The sequence below is a fragment of the Hemitrygon akajei genome, chromosome 7, assembly GCF_048418815.1.
Source record: "Hemitrygon akajei chromosome 7, sHemAka1.3, whole genome shotgun sequence".
NCBI lineage: Eukaryota > Metazoa > Chordata > Chondrichthyes > Myliobatiformes > Dasyatidae > Hemitrygon > Hemitrygon akajei.
The window spans coordinates 13367333-13386417 of NC_133130.1; the positions used below are offsets into that span (position 1 = coordinate 13367333).

The following is a 19085-nucleotide window of genomic DNA, read 5'->3' on the forward strand; positions in this document are numbered from 1 at the left end:
CCCCACTGCTCTGTTAATATGTATGAGAGAGAGAGAGCGAGAGACTGGATCAGCCGGGCTGCATCAATGCCACTTGACACTCTTTCACAGGCAGCTTCCTGTCAGCTACCCACACAGTCTGTCTGACTCCACCCCACCCCCACTTCCGAGTGCAGGAGGGGGCAGGGCAGGGCAGTGTATCCCACCCTCAACACCACTACAAGCCACAGGTACCATGATGGAGGGCAGAGGTGATGGGCCACATGAAACCGGGTCTCCAACAGGCACCCAGTGGCTGTGTGTGTGGGCAAGTGCTTGTGTGTCTGACTGTGTAGGTAAGTGTGGGTGTGTGTATAGGTAAGTGTGTGTGTATGTAAGTGTGAGTGTCCATGTCTGACTGTATGTCAGTGTGGGTGAGTGTGTGTATGTATGTAAGTGTCAGTGAGTGTGAAGGGAAGTGTGTGTGTGAGTGTAAAGGGCAGTGTGTGTATGTAAGTGTGAGTGTGAAGGTGTGTGTGTAAATGTGGGTGAGTGTGAAGGTGAGTGTGTGTGTGTATGTAAGTGTCAGTGAGTGTGAAGGGAAGTGTGTGTATGTAAGTGTGCATGAGTGTGAAGGTGGGTATGAATCAGAATCAGGTTTAATATCACTGACATGTCGGGTGAAATTTGTTGTTTACACAGCAGTACATTGTAATACATAAGTTAAAAAACTCTAAGTTGCAGTAAGAAATCAAATTAGCAGTGCAGAAAGAGAGCAAGAAAAAGAAAGAAAATTACTGAGGTACACGGGTTCAATGTCCATTCAGAAATCTGACGGCAGAGGGACAGAATCTGTTCCTGAAATGTCGAGTGTGTGTCTTCAGGCTCCTGTACTTCCTCCCTGATGGTAGCAATGAGAAGAGGGCACGTCCTGGGTGGTGGAGGTCCCTAATGATGGACGGCACCTTTTGAGGATGCTCTCACTGCTGGGGACGCTGCTGCCCATGATGGAGTGGCAACTTCCTGCAACTTATTTCAAGCCTGTGTCCCCCCCCCCCCCACCCCACCCAGACACTGATACAGCCAGTCAGAATGCTCTCCGCACTACATCTGAAGTAACTTGCTGGAGTCTTTGGTGACATTGGTAATGTGAGTGTGCACACGTGTGCATGTGTGTGTGTACAAGTGTGAGTGAGAAAAAGCCACTGGTAGAAGATTGAGTAACCAAGTGAATTATTCAGTGTACTTGGATAGTCTCATGTGTCCTGCATGCAGAGGACTACACACACAGGGAACACGCTGGGCAGACCCATACACCAAGAGTGCGGGGCCCTACACAGACCGAGACGGAGATGTTACCCCATCTCTGTCTATCTCCCGGTGATGCGCGCGCACACACACACAGAGTTCTATATTCTATTGAACGTAGAATAGACTGAAAGGACTGAATATCCAAATGCTGCTGTTTCTTTCACGTTTCTTTGTTGAGGGAGACACATTCCGATTTTCAAACAGTCACCTAGGTATTACCATTGCATGCTGTCTGACCCAGTAAAACATTGCTCCAGATTCATTGTGTGCAGTTACAGGAAGGTTTTGGAGAGGGTGCAGTGGAGGTTCACCACAATGCTGTCTGGATTAGAGAGTCTGGGGTATAAGGAGAGTTTGGACAAACTTGGACAGAAGAGATTCTGCAGATGCTGGAAATCCAGAGCAACACACACCGTATGCTGGAAGAACTCAGCAGGTCAGGCAGCATCTGTGGAAGGGAATAAAGCATTCACGTTACAGAATCAGAATCGGGTTTAATATCACTGGCATTTGTTGTGGCAGCAGGACAGTGTAATCCATAATAATACAAAACTATGAATTACTATAAGAAATACATTTTTAAATTGCTGTTTAACTGAATAAGTAGCACAAAAAATATTGAGTAAGTGTTCATGGGTTCATTGTCCATTCAGAAATCGGATGGCAGAGGGGAAGAAGCTGTTCCTGAATCATTCATTATGTGTCTTCAGGCTCCTGTACCTCCTTCCTGATGGTAGCAATGAGAAGAGAGCATGTCCTGGGTGACGGGGGTCCTTAATGATGGATGACATCTTTTTGAGACATTGCCTTTTGAAGATGTCCTTAATGCTGAAGGTTCTCGGCCCGAAACATTGACTCTTTATTCCTTTCCATAAATGCTACCTGACCTACTGAGTTCCTCCAGCATTCTGTGTTGGAAGAACCTGGGTTGTTTTCTCTGAAGTGGTGAACGCTGAGGGGCGACCTGATAGAAGTTTATAAGTTTATGAGAGGTATAGATAGGGTAGGCAAAAGGCAGCTTTGCCCTACGGTAGAAATATCATATGGCACAGGACTGGGGAGTGTTTAAAGGATATTATCGGAGTGAGTTTTTTTACACACAGCGGTGAGTGCTTGGAGTGGTGTGTTGCGAAGAGCACTGGACAGGCTATTCAGTCCACAATGTCGTGCCCATCTTACTGTCATAGAGCATAATACAGGGGATACAGGCCCTTTGGCCCAGCCTCTCCATTCTGACCACCTCTGTTCCAATCTCCTGTGTTCTGCCCTTTTCCCTCTCAGCCCTGCTCCCCTGCATCCCTATACAAGAGCTTCCTGAATGATACTATTGTACCTGCCCCAGCCACTTCCTCTGGCGGCTCATTCTAGGTATTCACCACCCTCGGTGTGGAAAAAGGTGCCCTCAGGTCCCAGCTAAACCTCTCCCCTCTCACCCTATATCTGTGCCCCCTAGTTTTGGACTTTCCTACCCTAGGTTAGAAAATGTAGAGGAGGCTTGACCCAAGTGCAGTGCAGCAGAGATGATTTAGCAGCAAGTGACAGCTTTAATAATAAACTGCAAAGTAAGGGGCCACGAAACAAGAGAGGACAGATACTTAACATGACACAGCAACACGGTAACCGAGGGCTAGAAGCAAATGGTTGAGGCTGGCTAGTTTGCGTAAGTGAACAAGGATGGGAGCTGGGTTTAAATAGGCTGCAGGTGATGACTTGGAAACGAGTGTCAAGTGACTCCTTTTAGCTGGGTAGAGTCTGGGAGGTGCCCGACTTTGTAAGCCTAACACCCATGTTTTAGCTATGAAAGCCTAAACACTTTCATAAGGTCACCACTCTTTCTCCTAAATTCCAAGGAATAAACACCTAGCCTGGCCAATTTATACGAAGGGCTTGTGTTTCTGGTATTTTACTGTTAAATTAACATCAGGGTTGTATATGGTCCACTTGTTATGTGCCATGTCATATGACGTGGGCAATCATGGCCTTCCCTGACCATGACTGTTCTTAGTAAATTTTTCTACCAAAGGAGGTGTAAGGCGCTCCTTTCCCTCTGCTAGCCTGCAGGTCACCCTTGGGCAAGGTGCAGCACCTGCTTAGCCCCCCGATCAGGGCCGCTTGAAAACTTGGGAGCAGGTGCTGGATGGTCGTATGAGCAGCCGGTGCATATCACAAGTCCTGGTTGTGATACAAGACCATGGACACCAGGCAGACCATCTCTGAAGAGTATCGATAATGGCTGGGTCACCCATCTTGTCAAGGCACTGCCCAGAAGAAGGCAATTTAGAAAAATTTACCAACAGCAATCATGGTGATGGACAGGGAAGAGAGTGAAGGCGGCGACATTGGGGTGGGGGGTTCTTCCCCACAGGCAACAATCCCTCGCTATTTCTCAGATTAAGGATAGGAGATCCCCATGTCATGGCACAAAATGATGATGACTATCAATGCCTCTCATAAATGTTATAAACCTTTATCAATTTCCAAGCAATCCAAGATTGTCCAGCCTCTCGTATCTTGTTTCTGCAGCTCTGTACTTTAGTTAGTTTGCACAGGGCTGGGGAATGGCAGAAATCTCGGGGAAGACGGGCTGTGGGAGGGAAAGAGAGAGAGAGGGAGGGGGTACACCTGTACAAGATGAGGAACTGTTATTACAGTTCGTACAGAAACCGTAAGAATGTAATGAATGTAACTGTTATGGGCTGTTCTTGCAGAAATGTGCTCCTGGATAACGTCCAAGCACCACGATACTCAGGGACTTGGGCTATATTAGTATTATTCTTGTATCTTTTTCTGCTGTCATGACTATACGTGCTGTGAGCTGTTGGTGCTGTGTTCTGCATCTTGGCCCCAGACGAACACTCTTTCATTTGGCTGTATTCATGTGCGAGGTTGAATGACAATTAAACTTGAACTTGAGAGGGAATAAGGAGCAAGAGGTAGAACCCAAGGGTGGGGAGGGCAGACCTGGGTGTCTGTATGATTCGCACTAATTCCCCCGGGGTGGGTGGGTTTAACACCGGATGCTGATGTAGCTGAGATCCAAGAGAGACACACGCAAGTCAAAAGACCCTGCTGGTGGGGAAAGGGATAGGTGTGGAGAAGTACCCTGTCGAAAACTTGCCTTCTGTCTCCCCCCCCCCCCACAGCTCACCCACCCCGTCATGTCTCCCCCCCCCCCTCCCCCCGGCCCTTGAGAAACCCTTCTCCCACGGGGTGGGGGGCTGCGATAAAGCGAGGCCCTCAAGTGCAAAGAGGAATGCTCAGCTCCCTCTGGAGCGGCGGAGGCTGGGGGGATATCCGAATGAGGTTAATTAGATCGTGAGAGGCATGGATAGAGTGGACAGAGTAAGTTTCCTCCAGGGTGGAAGTGTCCAATACCCAAGGCCGTGCATTTCAGGTGGGGGGTTGTGATTTCAAAGGAGACACGAGGGGCAAGTTTTCATGCAGACAGTGAGTACCTGGATTGTGCTGCCTGGGGCAGTGGCAGAGGCAGGAATTTTTATGAAACTCTTGAATGAGAGGATAATGGAAGGATATGGACACTGTGTCGGCAGAAGAGATTAGTTTAGTTGGCCATCTGATTACTAATTTAATTGGTTCAGTACAACATTGTGGGCCGAAGAGCCTGTTTCTGCGCTATACTGTTGTGTGCGTCTGTTAAATGTGCGGACACGTTTATTTCCCGTAAGATCCCCGTGGGGGGAGTACAGAAATTCGACTCGGCATGGAATTTGTTGTTTTGTGGCAGCAGTACGTTGCAATACATAAAAACTATCCATTACGCCTAAATGTATATTTAATAAATAGTACAAAAACAGGCGGGGGGGGGGATACTGAGGTAGCGTGCAGGGGTTCAGTGTCCGTTGGCAGAGGGGCAGAGGCCGAGTGTGTACCTGCTCCCTGACGGTAGCAACGAGAAGAGAGCGTGTGCATGTCCCGGGTGATGGGGCTGAAAGATCCGCACGTGGATTCATAATGTGATGCAGCTCGTTACGACGCTGCTGCAGATTTCTCTCTGTCTGTCTCTCTCTCTCTCTCCCCACCCCCCTCCCACTCCTCCTTCCGGAAGCGGCTGACAACACTGTATATAAGGCGAGGGCAGCGCTGTGCCGGTGAGTCAGTGTAAAGCTGTGACAAGGAGCGTCCGTGCCGCAGGATCACCCCCTTCCAATCACTACAGCGCCGGCTCTGCCCCGCGGGACTCCAGGATAAAGCGGAGATCTGCTGCTTAAACCATGGTCCACTATTCTATTGTTATTGTCTTCGGCAGGCGCCTGAGCCAGCGACCCTCGCTGGAGGAGTTGGAACAGAGGAACATCTTGAGATGTAAGTGCGAGTTGTCTGGTGTCCTGTTATCATCGTGTGTGCGTTCACCCGGAGACCTTCGCCGGCTCTTCTCAGTGCAGGATCTCAGAATCGGATTTGGCATCACTGGCACATGCCGTGAAATTTGTTGTTTTGTAGTAGCAGTACGTTGCAACGTATAATAATAAAACTATAAATTACAATCGGAAATATATATTTAAATTAAATAAGTAGGGCAAAAAGTAGATGTCTGCAGAAAGCCCAGCTCTCCGGGTGACCATCACAGATGTCCTCTAGACATTGCGATGTATTAAATTTTAGCATGTATAAAAATATTTGTGATGTTTTTGGGGGGGCGATTAAAATATTGCAGTCTGTCTTGCGCCGCTTGGTTTATTCAGACTAACACCCGTTCCCGGGGAAATTGTTGCAAAAGAGATCATTGTTGTAAAATGCACCTTTTAGCTGCATACCTGCGGTTGCAAGAAATAAAAATGCCCCCCGTATCTTCCCCCTGTCTGCCGCAGCACCGGGGCTGTGGGGGAGTGAGAATCCGCCCCCTCTCCCTGCGTGGGAGCCTCCCCGATGGAATCCCACCTCCCGTCTACGTCATCCAGGCTTCCCCGTGACGTCACGCCGCGGCGGATCCACTCTAACCGTTTCAGTGCTAGGGGTATTTCCACTGCGGGCCTCTTCTCTCTGGAGTTTGGGGATCTCGTTGAAGCCCCAGTTAGAGTGGATGTGGAGAGGATGTTTCCTTCTGTGGGGGGTCTACGTCCAGTGGGCACAGCCTCAGAATAGAGGTCCATTTGGAACAGAGGGGGAATTTCTTTAGCCAGAGGGTGGTGAATCTGTTGAATTGATTGCCACAGATAGCAGTGGAGGTCGTGATTGTGTATACTTACAGCAGAGGTTGATAGGTTCTTGATTAGTCAGGGTGCCGAAGGTTATGGGGAGAAGGTAGGAGAATGGGGGTGAGAGGGATAATAAATCAGCGGAAGTGGAATGTCCAGAACAGACTAGAGTGGCCAAGTGGCCTAATTCTGCTCTTACACCTTGTGGTTTCCCCCCTCCACAAAGCACTTGGAAGGGAGGTTACATTGGGTGGGCAGAGGAAGGATGGCGGAAGGTCACTGTGATCTGATAAAGATTAGTTTATTTGTTGCATGTACATCGAGGCAAAGAGTGAAGTGTGGCTGACCCCCTGTGCAGTGAGCAATCCTTACAATAAAATTACTATTAGAAAAATCAGTGATGTAAAATAGAGAGGTACAGTATCTCTGCAGAAGTCTTAGGCACACATATATCACTAAGGTGCTTAAGACTTGTGCACAGTACTGCATTGTCAATGTGGACTGGACAGCAAGTAACTTTGTAACTGTGACAAAGGATGTTTGGAATGCTGCAGAAGGGGTGTGGGACAGATGGCAGAGAAGGAGTGCCGGGGGCAAGGGGGGGGGGGGGTCATGGATGCAGATACACCCGGCTGAGACACCAAGCAAGGTCATTTCATTACAGACAATTGGTTTATTGATCATTACAGGATGCCTCTCTGGTGCTTCCTGCTCTCTCTCCCCTCTCCCTTCCCCTTTTCCCAACCATGATTCCCCTTTCCCACAATAGCAACCCATATCAGAATCAGGTTTATCATCACTCACATAAGTCATGAGTTTTCTTTTTGTGTGTGGCAGCAGTACATAAAATTCCTACAGCACTCCAAGGCACCCTAGCTATATACTGCATATGCATCTAAGACAGTGCTGTAGTCCATGAACCATTCAAAAATCTGATGGTGGAGGGGAGGGTGTGTTCTCAAATTGTTTAGTGTAGGTCTTGGGTCTCCTGTAGCTCCTCCCTGATGGTAGTAATGAGAAGTGAGCATGTCCCGGAGTGTGGGGATCCTTAACGATGGACGCTGCTGTCTTGAGGCATTGTCTCTTAAAGACGTCCTCAGTGTGGAGAGAGTTTTGTTGTCCTCAGTGGCGGGGAGGGTCGTGTGGTGCCTGTGACACTCTGCGACCTCTGTTTGTTGGACTTGGTTGTAAAGTGCTGCTGTCTTGGAGGTTAGTCAGAGTTCCGGGCAAGAGTCCTAGGTTCCCCAGAGTTGTCCCGAGGAAGAATTGGGCTTTAGTTCCATGGATTCAGATTATTGTCACATCCAGCAGGGTGCAATAAAGTTCCTTGCTGGCATGAGGCTAATAGAATGATGAGTGTATCTGGTGATAAAGATGGTGCAGGGACTGTACTACACACTAAGACTGTGCACAAGGGAACACTGAAGATTTAAAGGCGTACGGGTTAGGGATGGTGAGTCGTCGGCTGAAAGTCACATCGAACAGGAGGCGGGCGTTGGGACCAACCCAGAAGTGTCGGGTTGCACTGTCTGTTGGATCTTGCCTCCCCTGAGTCCTTGTTTCTCGCGTTGTGGCAAACAGCCCGATTCCCAAAGGGTGGTTGAGGGTGGGGCTGAGTTTCATTCTCACAGCCGATCTCTCCGCTTGCCTGTTTGCCTCCGGGCTCCAGGATCCCGTCCCCCCCCTCCCCCCCACGCTTTTGATTGCTCTGGGACGGTCCGACAACTTTGGCCAAGCTGTTGGTCAGCCGTTTGTCTGATGACGCTCCTGCTGATCACCCTGGCATGCTGTACTATGTTCAAGATGCTCTACAAGTGTCAGATGCTGATGTCCTGTGGGGAATTTGCTGTAGGAATCAGTGGGTGTGCAGTCGATTGTTACCTCGGAGCTGTGAAGTGTGTGTGTGTGTATGTGTCTGTGAATGTCAATGTGTGTGTGTGTGGGTTTCTGTGTATAAGTGTATGTCTGTGGGAGTGTGTGTGTGTGTGTGTAAGTGTGTTTCTGAATGTTGTGTGTCTCTGAGTGTGTGTGTTTCTCTGTGTGTGGGTGTGTGTCTCTGTGTTTGGGTAAGGTTGACACAGCTCCCGATCCCAGGAGCGTGCCTCTATTCACTCTGGACTGCGCGCGGTGATGTCACTGCTGGGGAGGACCTCTTGCACGCTACTGCTGGGAATCACCCCTCTTCGGGTAACACCCGCGGGAGTAACCGTTGCGGTGTCTGCGAAGCACCCCCAGCCCGCAAGGCTGCACACTCACGCTCTGCGTTTTGTCTCTGTTACAGACCGGAATGAGGAGGAGGAACAGGAGGAGAGGCTGGAGATCCGGAGGAGACTGACACGCAAGGTAAACTTCGGCAAAGCAATCTGCCTACCCTGGTGTGGGGGTGGGTGGGTGGAGTGTTCTCACTGGAATCCAGCAAACCCAGGGTTAACCACTCTAGTTCAATGACCCTCCGTCGAAGTGTGAGATATGCACACTCCACTCCGCAACTCCCTAGTCTTGGGCTTGATTCGTTGGATACGTGCTGTGGCAATGGCAAAACACTCCTGTAGAAAGATTTGCCAGGAGCAGTCTTGGTCATGGGAAGACCCTGCTCACCCATGTCAGTCCTGGGGAGGGGTTTTCAAATCCACAACCCATGGTGCTGAGCTGCTGAGGAAGGGTTGTCGTGGCACAGGGTTTTAGAATCCTGTTAATTATCTTTATTTGTCACATTCCCGTCGAGACGATTCGTTTACGTCAATGACCGACACAATTTCAGGACAGTGATGGGGGCAGCCTGCCATGCTTCCAGCATGCCCACAGCCCACCAACCCTAATCCAGACGTGTTTGGGAGCATCGAGGGCAGCCCCACGCAGTCACGGGGGAACGTACAAACTCTTTCCACAGTGGGACCCAGGTTGCTGGCGCTGTGAACCTCGGGGGACTGCAGACCTCCCTTGGTGCATGGGTACACACAAGGTGCCACATTCACCCCACTCTCTGCTGTTTGCAGCAGGAAGGATTTGGTCTGTGGAGACACTAACCCCAAGTACTGTCTCACTGAGTGCACATCATAGTGACTGTCCCCTCACACTTCCTGAGTGAGCACAGGCCCTTTGGCTCTGTTTTAACCTGCTCTAAAATCAACCTAACACACCTCTCCCGCATAATCCTCAATTTTTCTATCAACCATGGGCCTATCTAAAAGTTCTTAATGTCCATAATGTAACTGGATGCACCACCAGCCCCTGGCAGGGAATTCCACACACTCTGTGTATAAAAAAAAAAACAAAAAACTTACCTCTGACATTCCCCATACTCTCTTCCAATCTCCTTAAGATATGCCCTCTCATGTTAGCCTCTTCCTCTCTGGGAAAAAGTCGCTGGCTGTCCCCACCCTTAGCATCTTGTACACCTCTATCAAGTCACCTCTCAGCCTCCTTCATTGCCAGGCTTGCTCAATCTTTCCTCATTAGGCACCGTCTCTAATCCAGGCAGCATCCTAGTAAATCTCATCGGCAGGGTCTCTAAAGCTTCCACTTCCTTCCTGTGATGAGGCGACCAGAACTGAACACAAGATCGAAGGTGTGGTCTAACCAGGGTTTTATAGAGCTGCAACATTATCTCACAGCTCTTGAACTCAATCCCACGACTAATGAAGACCAACACACCATACTCTGCCTTAACCCCTTATCAACTTGTTCACAACTTTGAGCAATCTATGGGATGTGGATCCCCAGATCCCTCTGTTACTCCACGCTGCTAAGAATCCTGACGTTATCCCTGTACCCTGAACTTCATGTTCAACCTTCCACAGTGGTTATTTCCTCAGCCTGTTCGTGCAATAGGCCATTCAGCCCATTTGTTGGTTGGAGGGCAGCTTTAGGTGGTGTGAATTTTTGCGGGATCCCGGTGAATGACAGGCCATCCTCTCTGTGTTCCCCACAGCTCAGTCTTCGCCCTACCGTTGCCGAGCTGCAAGCTCGCCGCATCCTGCGCTTTAACGAGTACGTGGAGGTGACGGAGGCCCAGGATTACGACCGGCGGGCGGACAAACCCTGGACCCGTCTCACACCTGCTGACAAGGTGAGAAGAGGCCCAGTCCGCAGCTTGGGCTGCCTCGGGCGAGGGACCATCACCGTTTACTCTGCTTACTCAGCAGGACCCACCAGTCCCAGCTGTGCTCTCCAAACCAAGGCCACCTCCTGCATCCCTGTCTCTCTTTCTGTTATCTCTCTGCCCACACCCTCTCCCTCCCACAGTGTGTACTGCTCTTTGTTCCTCCTACTCTCCCTCTCTGTCTCGCTCTCTATTTATGTGTTTCTGCTGGAATCCATGTCCAGTGAGCCTTCATCTTCCTGAATCTTTATATCTTTCTCACTCATCCCGCTTCTATTGTCACTCTCTCTCTCTGCCTTACTGTCTTACTATTCTTCCCTCTCTTCATCATTTCTCTCTCTGACTTACCCCCTCTCTCTCTGACCCACTAGTTGCATCTCTCTCTCTCTCTTCCCCCTTTCCCGTCCGGGAGGGATGAGCGCTGGATTAAAAACTTGTGCATCCCAGTAATGAGCCCTGTGCTGTCTCCCATCTCCATGGCAACACATTGCAGAGAACTTATTGCTTGTAAACGGTCCAAAGTGCAGGGAAGGAGTTATTTTTATTCTCTGTGGTTTTATTTTTTCTTAAGTCTGCAACCGCACCACCTTCATGTGAAATCTGCAAATACAAAGTGTTGATAATGTGTGGGTTGTTCTGCCGGGTGTCTTGTGAAGTAATTAAAACTCTTTAATGCATGCATTAAATATAGCAGGAACATTCCAATGTGATCCACAGGAACTGAAAATAAAATTGCCCCTGTTACCTACAGATATATTAAAGCAGGTGTCTGGAGAGCTGAGAGAGAGAGAAATATATTTTAGACAGAGGAAGAGAGTGTATGTGAGAGAAACAAAAGGATAGAGCTGAGGGAGAGAGTGAGATGGAATGGTTTACGGGAGGGATGGCCCAAGCTACCGGCTCTGGAGTGATTAACTTCAGGAGTCTGGGGCTGGGAGAGCAGGGAAGCAGGAGGAGGTTGTGGAGGGAGAGGGGGTGAGGCAGCAGAGGCATGAGAAGGCGAGGATGATTGTAGTAGAAAGGGGGCACTGCCAAACCCAGACCTGGATGTTGGTGGTGATTCCTGTGAGGCCACTTTGCCTCCTGCTTCATTAAATAGTTTATTTCGGAACCTTTTCCAATGGGATCCTATTTAGGATGCCGGAGGTTGAGGGGAAATTAGAATTCAGGAAGGGCCATTACGTGTGTAGAGTACCAGGATAGACACAGCCCTTTAGAAGGTGTGTGTGGCACAGGTACATGGAGAGGGTGGCCATTTCATTCTATCTGCTCACTCATCCTCGATGGACGACATGAGGTAGAACAGAACATTACAGCACAGTACAGGCCTTTTGGCCCATGATGTTGTGCTGATGTTAATCTACATAGCCCTCCATTTTTCTATCATCCATCTGCCTATCTGTTTCTTAAATGTCCCGATCGTATCTGCCTCCGACACCGCCCTAGCAACGCCCTCCACTCACCTAACTTACCTCTGACACCCCCCTTTACTTATCTGCAGTCACTTCAAAATAATGCCCAGTACAGTGAAAACCTTTGTTTTCCTTGCCATCCGTACAACAGTGCATTGCAGTAGGACAAGGGAAACCAGTAACAAAACGCAGAATAAAATGTTACAGTCACAGAAAAAAGTACAGTGCACGTAAACGATAAAGTGTGAGATCACATCGAGGTAGATCATGAGGCCTAGAGTCCATCTTATCATACAAGAGGTCCGTTCAAGAGTAATAACAGTGGGCTAGAAGCGGTACATGCTGTCAGGATGTTGTATCTTCTGCCCGATGAGAGAGGGGAGAAGAGAGAATGTCCAGGGTGGATAGGGTCTTTGTTTCTTTACTGAGTCAGTGAGAAACACAGAGAGGGGAGGCTGTTTTCTGTGATGTTCTGAGCTGTGTCCACAGCTCCCTGCAGTTTCTATCAGTCACGTGCAGAGCAGTTATTCAGACAGAATGCTTTCTTTTATTTAAGAGCAGTACAATTCTCCCCACTATCCTACACCCAAAATGCAACCCTTGCTTAGAATAAAATTGCATTTTCCTTGTGGGAGTTTGCTGTGTACAAAATGGCTGGTGTTGTGTCCGTAATCGGGTATGGATGCTGGCCTCCTGTGCTCACTCGTGTGACGTCTCGCTCTCTCTCTCCTTCTCTTGTTGCAAAGGCTGCAATACGGAAAGAATTAAATGAGTTCAAAAGCAGAGAGATGGAGGTTCATGAAGAGAGCCGACACTTAACGAGGTGAGTGGCGTGATCCGTCTTTGTCCGTGCACTCCCACCCTGTTCCCATAGAATGTGTCTCCCTGTCCCTCTCTCCCCCCCTCCTTCTGTCCCACACTTTGTTGTGACTTGTCTTCCTCTCCCTTCTCTCTATATGTGTCCACTCCTCCCTCCCACTCACCCCCAGGGTGAGCTCTGAACTGTTGTAGTTAGCACAGTACAATGATGGCATCCGTCCCACATTAACCCACCCCTATTTCACATAGTTCACGCTACTCCACCGGCAATCGCCACCCCCGGTGTTTGGGGACATGAGTCAGCTGCAGTCACTTGAGGCTTCCCACGGCTCTCGCCCATCACTCCAGATCTCCAGCAGAGCAGGTTCAGAGCACAGCTGACTACAGCAAGCGAGTCACTACGTTATTTTGTATAGATAGTATAACACACATGTATGTATGTACATGGAATATATATACTCATTTGTATGTTATATACATAATTGTACACACATATATAAAATTATTGCATGTATAACATATTACAAGATATAAATGTATACACACATACACACATTATTTTTTATATATATATATATATATATTCCAGCGTCCTCTGTAAGGTGCTTGTACGTTCTACCCTGTGACTGCATGGGTTTCCTCTGGGTGCTCCAGTTTTTTCCCATGTTCTAAAAACGTACCAGTTAGTAGGTTAATTAGACATTGTAAATTGTCCTGTGGCGAGGCTAGGGTTAAATCAATAGGTTGCTGGGCGGTATGGCCTATTTGTCTGGAAGGGCCTATTTCACATTGTATCTCTAAGTAAATAAAAAATAAATATCTTGTCATTTATTTTTTTAACTATTGTAATGTACTGCTGTCACAAAACAACAGATTTCCCTACATACGTCAGTGATAATATTCTGATTCTGTGCATTTTGGTGTTGCGGCCTCTAACCAGACCTCCGTGGTTTCTCTGCAGGTTCCACCGGCCATAAAGCAGCCAGCCGTGAGCTCTGCAAGAGACCCGACCTGAGCGAGTATCGACAACGGTGCGTTGGTTGAATCACGGCGAAGGCTACTCGTGACTTGACGTGTGTTCTGTGCACCCTCCCGTGTCAGCGGCTGGTGCTCAATAGCGAGCTGGCCATGCGCGCTACAACAAAACAAACACACACACAAAAAAAAACGAGAAGTTTTAATATCTAAGTATTTTTTAAAAGATTCTTTCTCATTGGAAGCAGGCTAGCTTCTTTTGTTGTGGCTGTCGTGGGAAAGTGGAGATGATGTTACTCTAACGGAAGTGATCCTTGAGAACGGCGGATTCAGAGGTGGAGCTTTACCTATCGGTGACAGTGGACAGGTTGTCCAGAGTCAGACGTTGTGCGTATGTGTTGTGTTCTGCCGTGTGGAAATTAATAGCCGGTGTTTTGGGAGGGGTGGGGGAGCATTTCTCCTGCTGTTTATTAACCGGCTTCAATTTACGCCCCCTCCTGAAGAACCAATAGCAGGTGGGAAGGGGGAATTATTTTTCAATGTAACTACATCAAGTGACTGCTGCCATCATTTTAGCGCAGAGAGTGATGTGAGCTGTGTCCCAGAGCAGTAAACCACTCCAGTTGTCCGTGCTGAATGAGCCTTTAGTCTGAGCTTACCTCCCTCTCTGTATCTCTTTTTAACCCCTTGCCCCCTTACTCCTCGGGCTGTGTTGGTCATTGACGCAAAATAACCCTAAGTCAGACAAGATGGAATGGCGGAGCAGATTCAATGGGCCGAAAAGTCTAATTCTGCTCCTGGGTCTTATGGTCTAAAATGCCAGCCACATTATACTCATGCAACATTGGTGTGCATCATAATGCATCAGATATTCTGCTTCCATTATCGCCCCAGCAGGCTGTTCCAGGCACCCGCGATACTCCTTTTTTAAAAATCAATACGTGCATTGTGTTTCCAATGGTGGAAGAGCCTTGGACCAAAGGGTGTCATCTCAGAATAGAATGGAGATGAGGAGGAAATTCTTTAGCCAGAGGGTGGTGAATCTGTGGAATTTGTTGCCACAGGCAGCTGTGGAGTCCAAGTCATTGTGTCTGCTTAAAGTAGAAGTTTGTAGGTTCTTGATCAGTCAGTGTCAAAGGTTAGGGGGAAGAAGGCAGGAGAATGGGGTTGAGAGTGATAGTATATCAGCCATGGTGGAAAGGCAGAACAGACTCAATGGGCCAAATGGCCTCATTCTGCTCCATGTTTTATGGTGCTTGTTGCTGCTAATTTGTTCCATTGGTTCCATCTGTGGGAGTTTCAAATTCAGCTCCCGGTGACCTGAGGCACAGATGTAAAATTTTACAATCTCTCCGCAATATGTGCAATTTAGAGCAGGAGATATACGCTGAGCTGGGGTAGTTGGATGCATGGATTTACCAGAGGGAAGGCAGCTTTCTGCAGACAGGAGGGGGTAGGTGGGGATCGGTAAGGGGCTGTACAGGTGGGGTTTGTGCCAGTCAGTAAGTGGGTGTTTGGAGAGTCACTTGAGACAGGAAATGGGCAACTTCGATTTGCTGTTCTGCAATAGATATTTTCTTTAGCCAAGCACCCTCCCTCCCACTGGCACTCTCCTATAATCGGAGGGTGGGATTCAAGGGTTCATGATCCTTCACCCACCACTCCCCAATGCTTAGCTCCCACTAAGCCCTAGGGACCACATACAGAGCAAAGGCCACCCAGCCTCCTGTTAAATTCACCTCTTTGAGAGTTCAGCCTTGTAATGGAACAGAACTGTTGCCCTCCCAAGGGATCCTGCAATGCTCTTGGGACCAAACAGGCATAAATTAGAATAGATTAGCGAGATTGGCTTTACGTTGTCACATGTACATCGAAACAAGCTGTGAAATGGATCGTTTTGCATCAATGACCAGCACCGCCTGCAGATTGTGGTGAGGTCAGCCTGCAACATGGCATGCTCACGACTCACTAACCCTGAGGAGACCCGTGCAGTCACGGTGAGAATCTACAAGCTCCTTACAAACAGCGGCAGGAATTAAACCCGGGTCGCTGGCACTGTGCCACTTGTCTTTGTCGCAGAAGGCAGAGGTGGTGAGGGAAGATTTTTTTTTGCAATGAGAATCAGCTGGATCACTCTTTTCCAATGCCCATTGAGGGCAAGCCAAGGGGATTGCAACAGACGGATGTGGGCTGTCCAATAATCAAAATATCAATGGTGCATTCTCTAGGGAGTGATTGGACAGGAGATAGAGAGTTGGGACATCACGATTTGCACACTGCTGTTACAGCTTGGGGTATTCTGGAGTTTGGAGTTCATTTCTGACACCATCTGCTGTGGAGTTTGTACGTTCACACCATGGACGTGTGGATTTCCTCTGGGTGCTCCGGTTCCTCCCATGATCCAAAGCCACACTGGTTAGTAGGTTAACCGGTCATTTTAAATTGTCCTGTGATTAAATTGGCGGGTTGCAGGCTGGTGCGGTTCATTGGGCTGGAAGAGCCTGTTCCACACTGCATCTCTAAATAAAAAATAGATCGCGCGAAGAGAGGGGATGCTTTTTAGGTGGGAATTTCCCAGGAGAGGGTTTTACTTAAACAGTTCTAACATGCCGCGAGAGTTCATCTGAATGTTAGGTCTGAAGCTTGTTCATGTGGACAGAGAGTGGAGCAAAGAGCTGAAGATTTTTATATACACACCAACTTTGTGAATTTTAAACCCTCCTTTTTAACTGTGACCGATTCAGAAAGAAGCAGATCGGTACAGAGTACTGTATAAACCTGCTCCCTGCCACATGTTAGCATATGATGATGACATTCCAATGTATTTCCAGATGCTGAGACACGATGTGTAACTATTGTGTTGCCAGATGTTTGAATACAGTTATGTATAATCCAGATGTTGGCATGTGATGGTATGTCATCCAGTGTATTTCCAGACAAGATGTGTAATTTGTGGTTGGCAGATGTTTGTGTGACCCACTGTGTTGCCCAGATGTTGGCCCACAGTGCGAGCCAGCGGACTGCTGTGTGCTCACAGCTGCCTCTGTGACCGTGGCCTTCTGCCCCATTTGCCCACCCTCTGTACGGCCCCCTGACCTTACTCTGTGAACCACCTTTCCTATACCGCCCACAGAACAGGGTGGAGGAGAGGTTGGGGGGTGGGCTTCCTCCCTGTTTTATTCATTGTCCTCCTCCCCTGTCCAGGAGGGGGCTGGGGCCCACAGGAGAGTGGAGGGCAGGGTCAAAGTTCCCTGGCACCCAACACGCCCGATGGAACAGAGTCCCCTCCCCTTTGGGTGACAGGATGCAAAAAGTATAAAGCATTAACTGGAGAGAGAGAGAGAGAGAGAGAGGACAAGCTTGAGTTAATCAATATGTTTTCCTGACGTGTCTTGTGGGAGTGATCCTTATCATCGCAGTACAGAAGAGTGGCCACTTTATTAGGTACACCTATACACCTCGTTAATTGAAAGACCTGATCAGCAAATCATTTGGCAGCAACAGTGCCTAAAAGCATGCAGACGTGGTCAAGATGTTCAGAATGGGGAAGAAATGTGATCTAAGTGACTTTGACCATGGAATGACTGTTGGTGGCAGATGGGGTTTGAGTATCTCAGAAACTGCCGGGATTTTCACGCACAACATTTGCCAGAGTTCACAGAGAATGGTGCGAGAAACAAAAAAAGACATCCGGTGATCAGCAGTTCTGTTAGTGAGAATACCTTGTTAATGAGAGAGGTCAGAGGAGAATGGCCAGACTGGTTCAAGCTGACAGGAAGGTGACAATAAATCAAATAACCACAAAGTGGTGTACAGAAGAGCTTCTCTGAAAGCACAACTTGAACCTTAAAGTGGATGTGCCACAGCAGCAAAAGACCAAGAACATACATACGGTGGCCACTTTTTTGGGTATAAATGGTACCTGTGTACTTGTGAAGCTGACAGCCCAGTTCTGATGAAGATACAGACTCTATTCAATGTCTGACCACAAGCAAAACTCTCTCTCTTTCCCTCTCTCTCTCACACACACATGCTCTGTTACCTGCGTGATCCCTTGATCATGAAAGTGGGGCAGTTCTGAAGACCGATATTTCTGTCAGCTAAATCCCCTGTGTCGGCAGTAACCAAGCTGGCATCTGAGAAATATCTACCTGTTCTGTAAAACTCCTGTCTCGTGGACAGGAGAGTATCTACATAAGGACAACAGCTAAGAATGTAAATTAGATTTATATGTGTACTGGTGTAAATAACTGGAAAATTGTATGCTGTCTGGAATTTGAATATAATTTTACTGCTTATCCAAGGTTTTCTCTGAAAAGTGTTGCAATAGTATTTATTTTCAAAACAAAACAATCAAGAAATTTCTGTTTTCGATGCCAACGTGTTCCCCTTCTGGTCGTACACCAGACCTGGTTACTTGTGTGTTTTTAACTGTTCCTAAATTGCATTCTGCCTTGTCGGAAGGTATTTAATGTGATAATATTATGTTGTAAGCTAATTTGTTCTACACGGTGAGCACATTCTTGAAGTGCCTTAAATTACCGCTTGTCTGATTTAATGTTTCCTGTCAACTTTTGTTAATAAAATATTATCAGGTGCTGACTTGCATTTTGGTTTATTTCTTCCACCCCTTGGTAACAATAGCGGTAGGCAGGATGAAAGGTCAGAGTCACAGACCGCTGCAGCACAGAAACTGGCATCTGGGGCCAACTAGTCCATACCAAACTATTAATCTGCCTAGTCACCTGGACCATAGCCCACCATACACCATCCAACCTTCTCTTATATGTCCACCCTCTCATCACCTTCAAATGCTTCCCCTTTCACCTATGACCTCTAGTTCCAGTCTCAGCCAACCTCAAAAGGCCTGTTTGCATTTACCCTATCTATACCCCTCCACCAATTCTCTCCTCAAATGGCCAGAGCACTCTTTGTAGTTCAGTGGATGTCACACCAAGGATAGGGAGTTCTGGGGAGAAGAGGAGGAAATGTTTTCATTGCTCTGGGTGAATCCCAAATTCGTGTTGAAATGGAAACGCACTGGCAATCAGAATACAGTTGTCACATCACTGAGGATCTCATGTGGGCTGTACATACTGACAGTGTGGTGAAAAAAGCACAACAGCGCCTCTTTCACCTCAGACAGTTGAAGTTTTTTGGTATGGGTCCCCAAATCCTCAGAACCTTCTACAGGGGCAAGATTGAGAGCATCCTGACTGGCTGCATCACTGCCTGGTATGCGAACTGTACTTCCCTTAATTGCAGGAACCTGCAGAGAGTGGTGCGGACAGCCCAGCGTATCTGTAGATGTGAACTTCCCACTATTCAGGACATTTACAAAGACAGGTGTGT

General features: G+C 48.0%; 1 protein-coding gene across 5 annotated transcripts in view; it reads left to right on the forward strand.

Moving 5' to 3' along the window:
* phactr2 (phosphatase and actin regulator 2) overlaps positions 1-18335 on the forward strand; it is a 189986-nt gene extending 171651 nt beyond the window's left edge. For all 5 annotated transcript variants that reach the window (XM_073050411.1, XM_073050407.1, XM_073050409.1 and 2 more), the window contains 5 exons: positions 5537-5592; positions 8707-8768; positions 10357-10494; positions 12686-12762; positions 13720-18335. In XM_073050411.1, the coding sequence (XP_072906512.1) occupies positions 5537-5592; positions 8707-8768; positions 10357-10494; positions 12686-12762; positions 13720-13735 (349 nt within the window). In that variant the 3' untranslated portion in view covers positions 13736-18335. The remainder of the gene's footprint in view (positions 1-5536; positions 5593-8706; positions 8769-10356; positions 10495-12685; positions 12763-13719) is intronic.
* Positions 18336-19085: the final 750 nt, after the last annotated feature.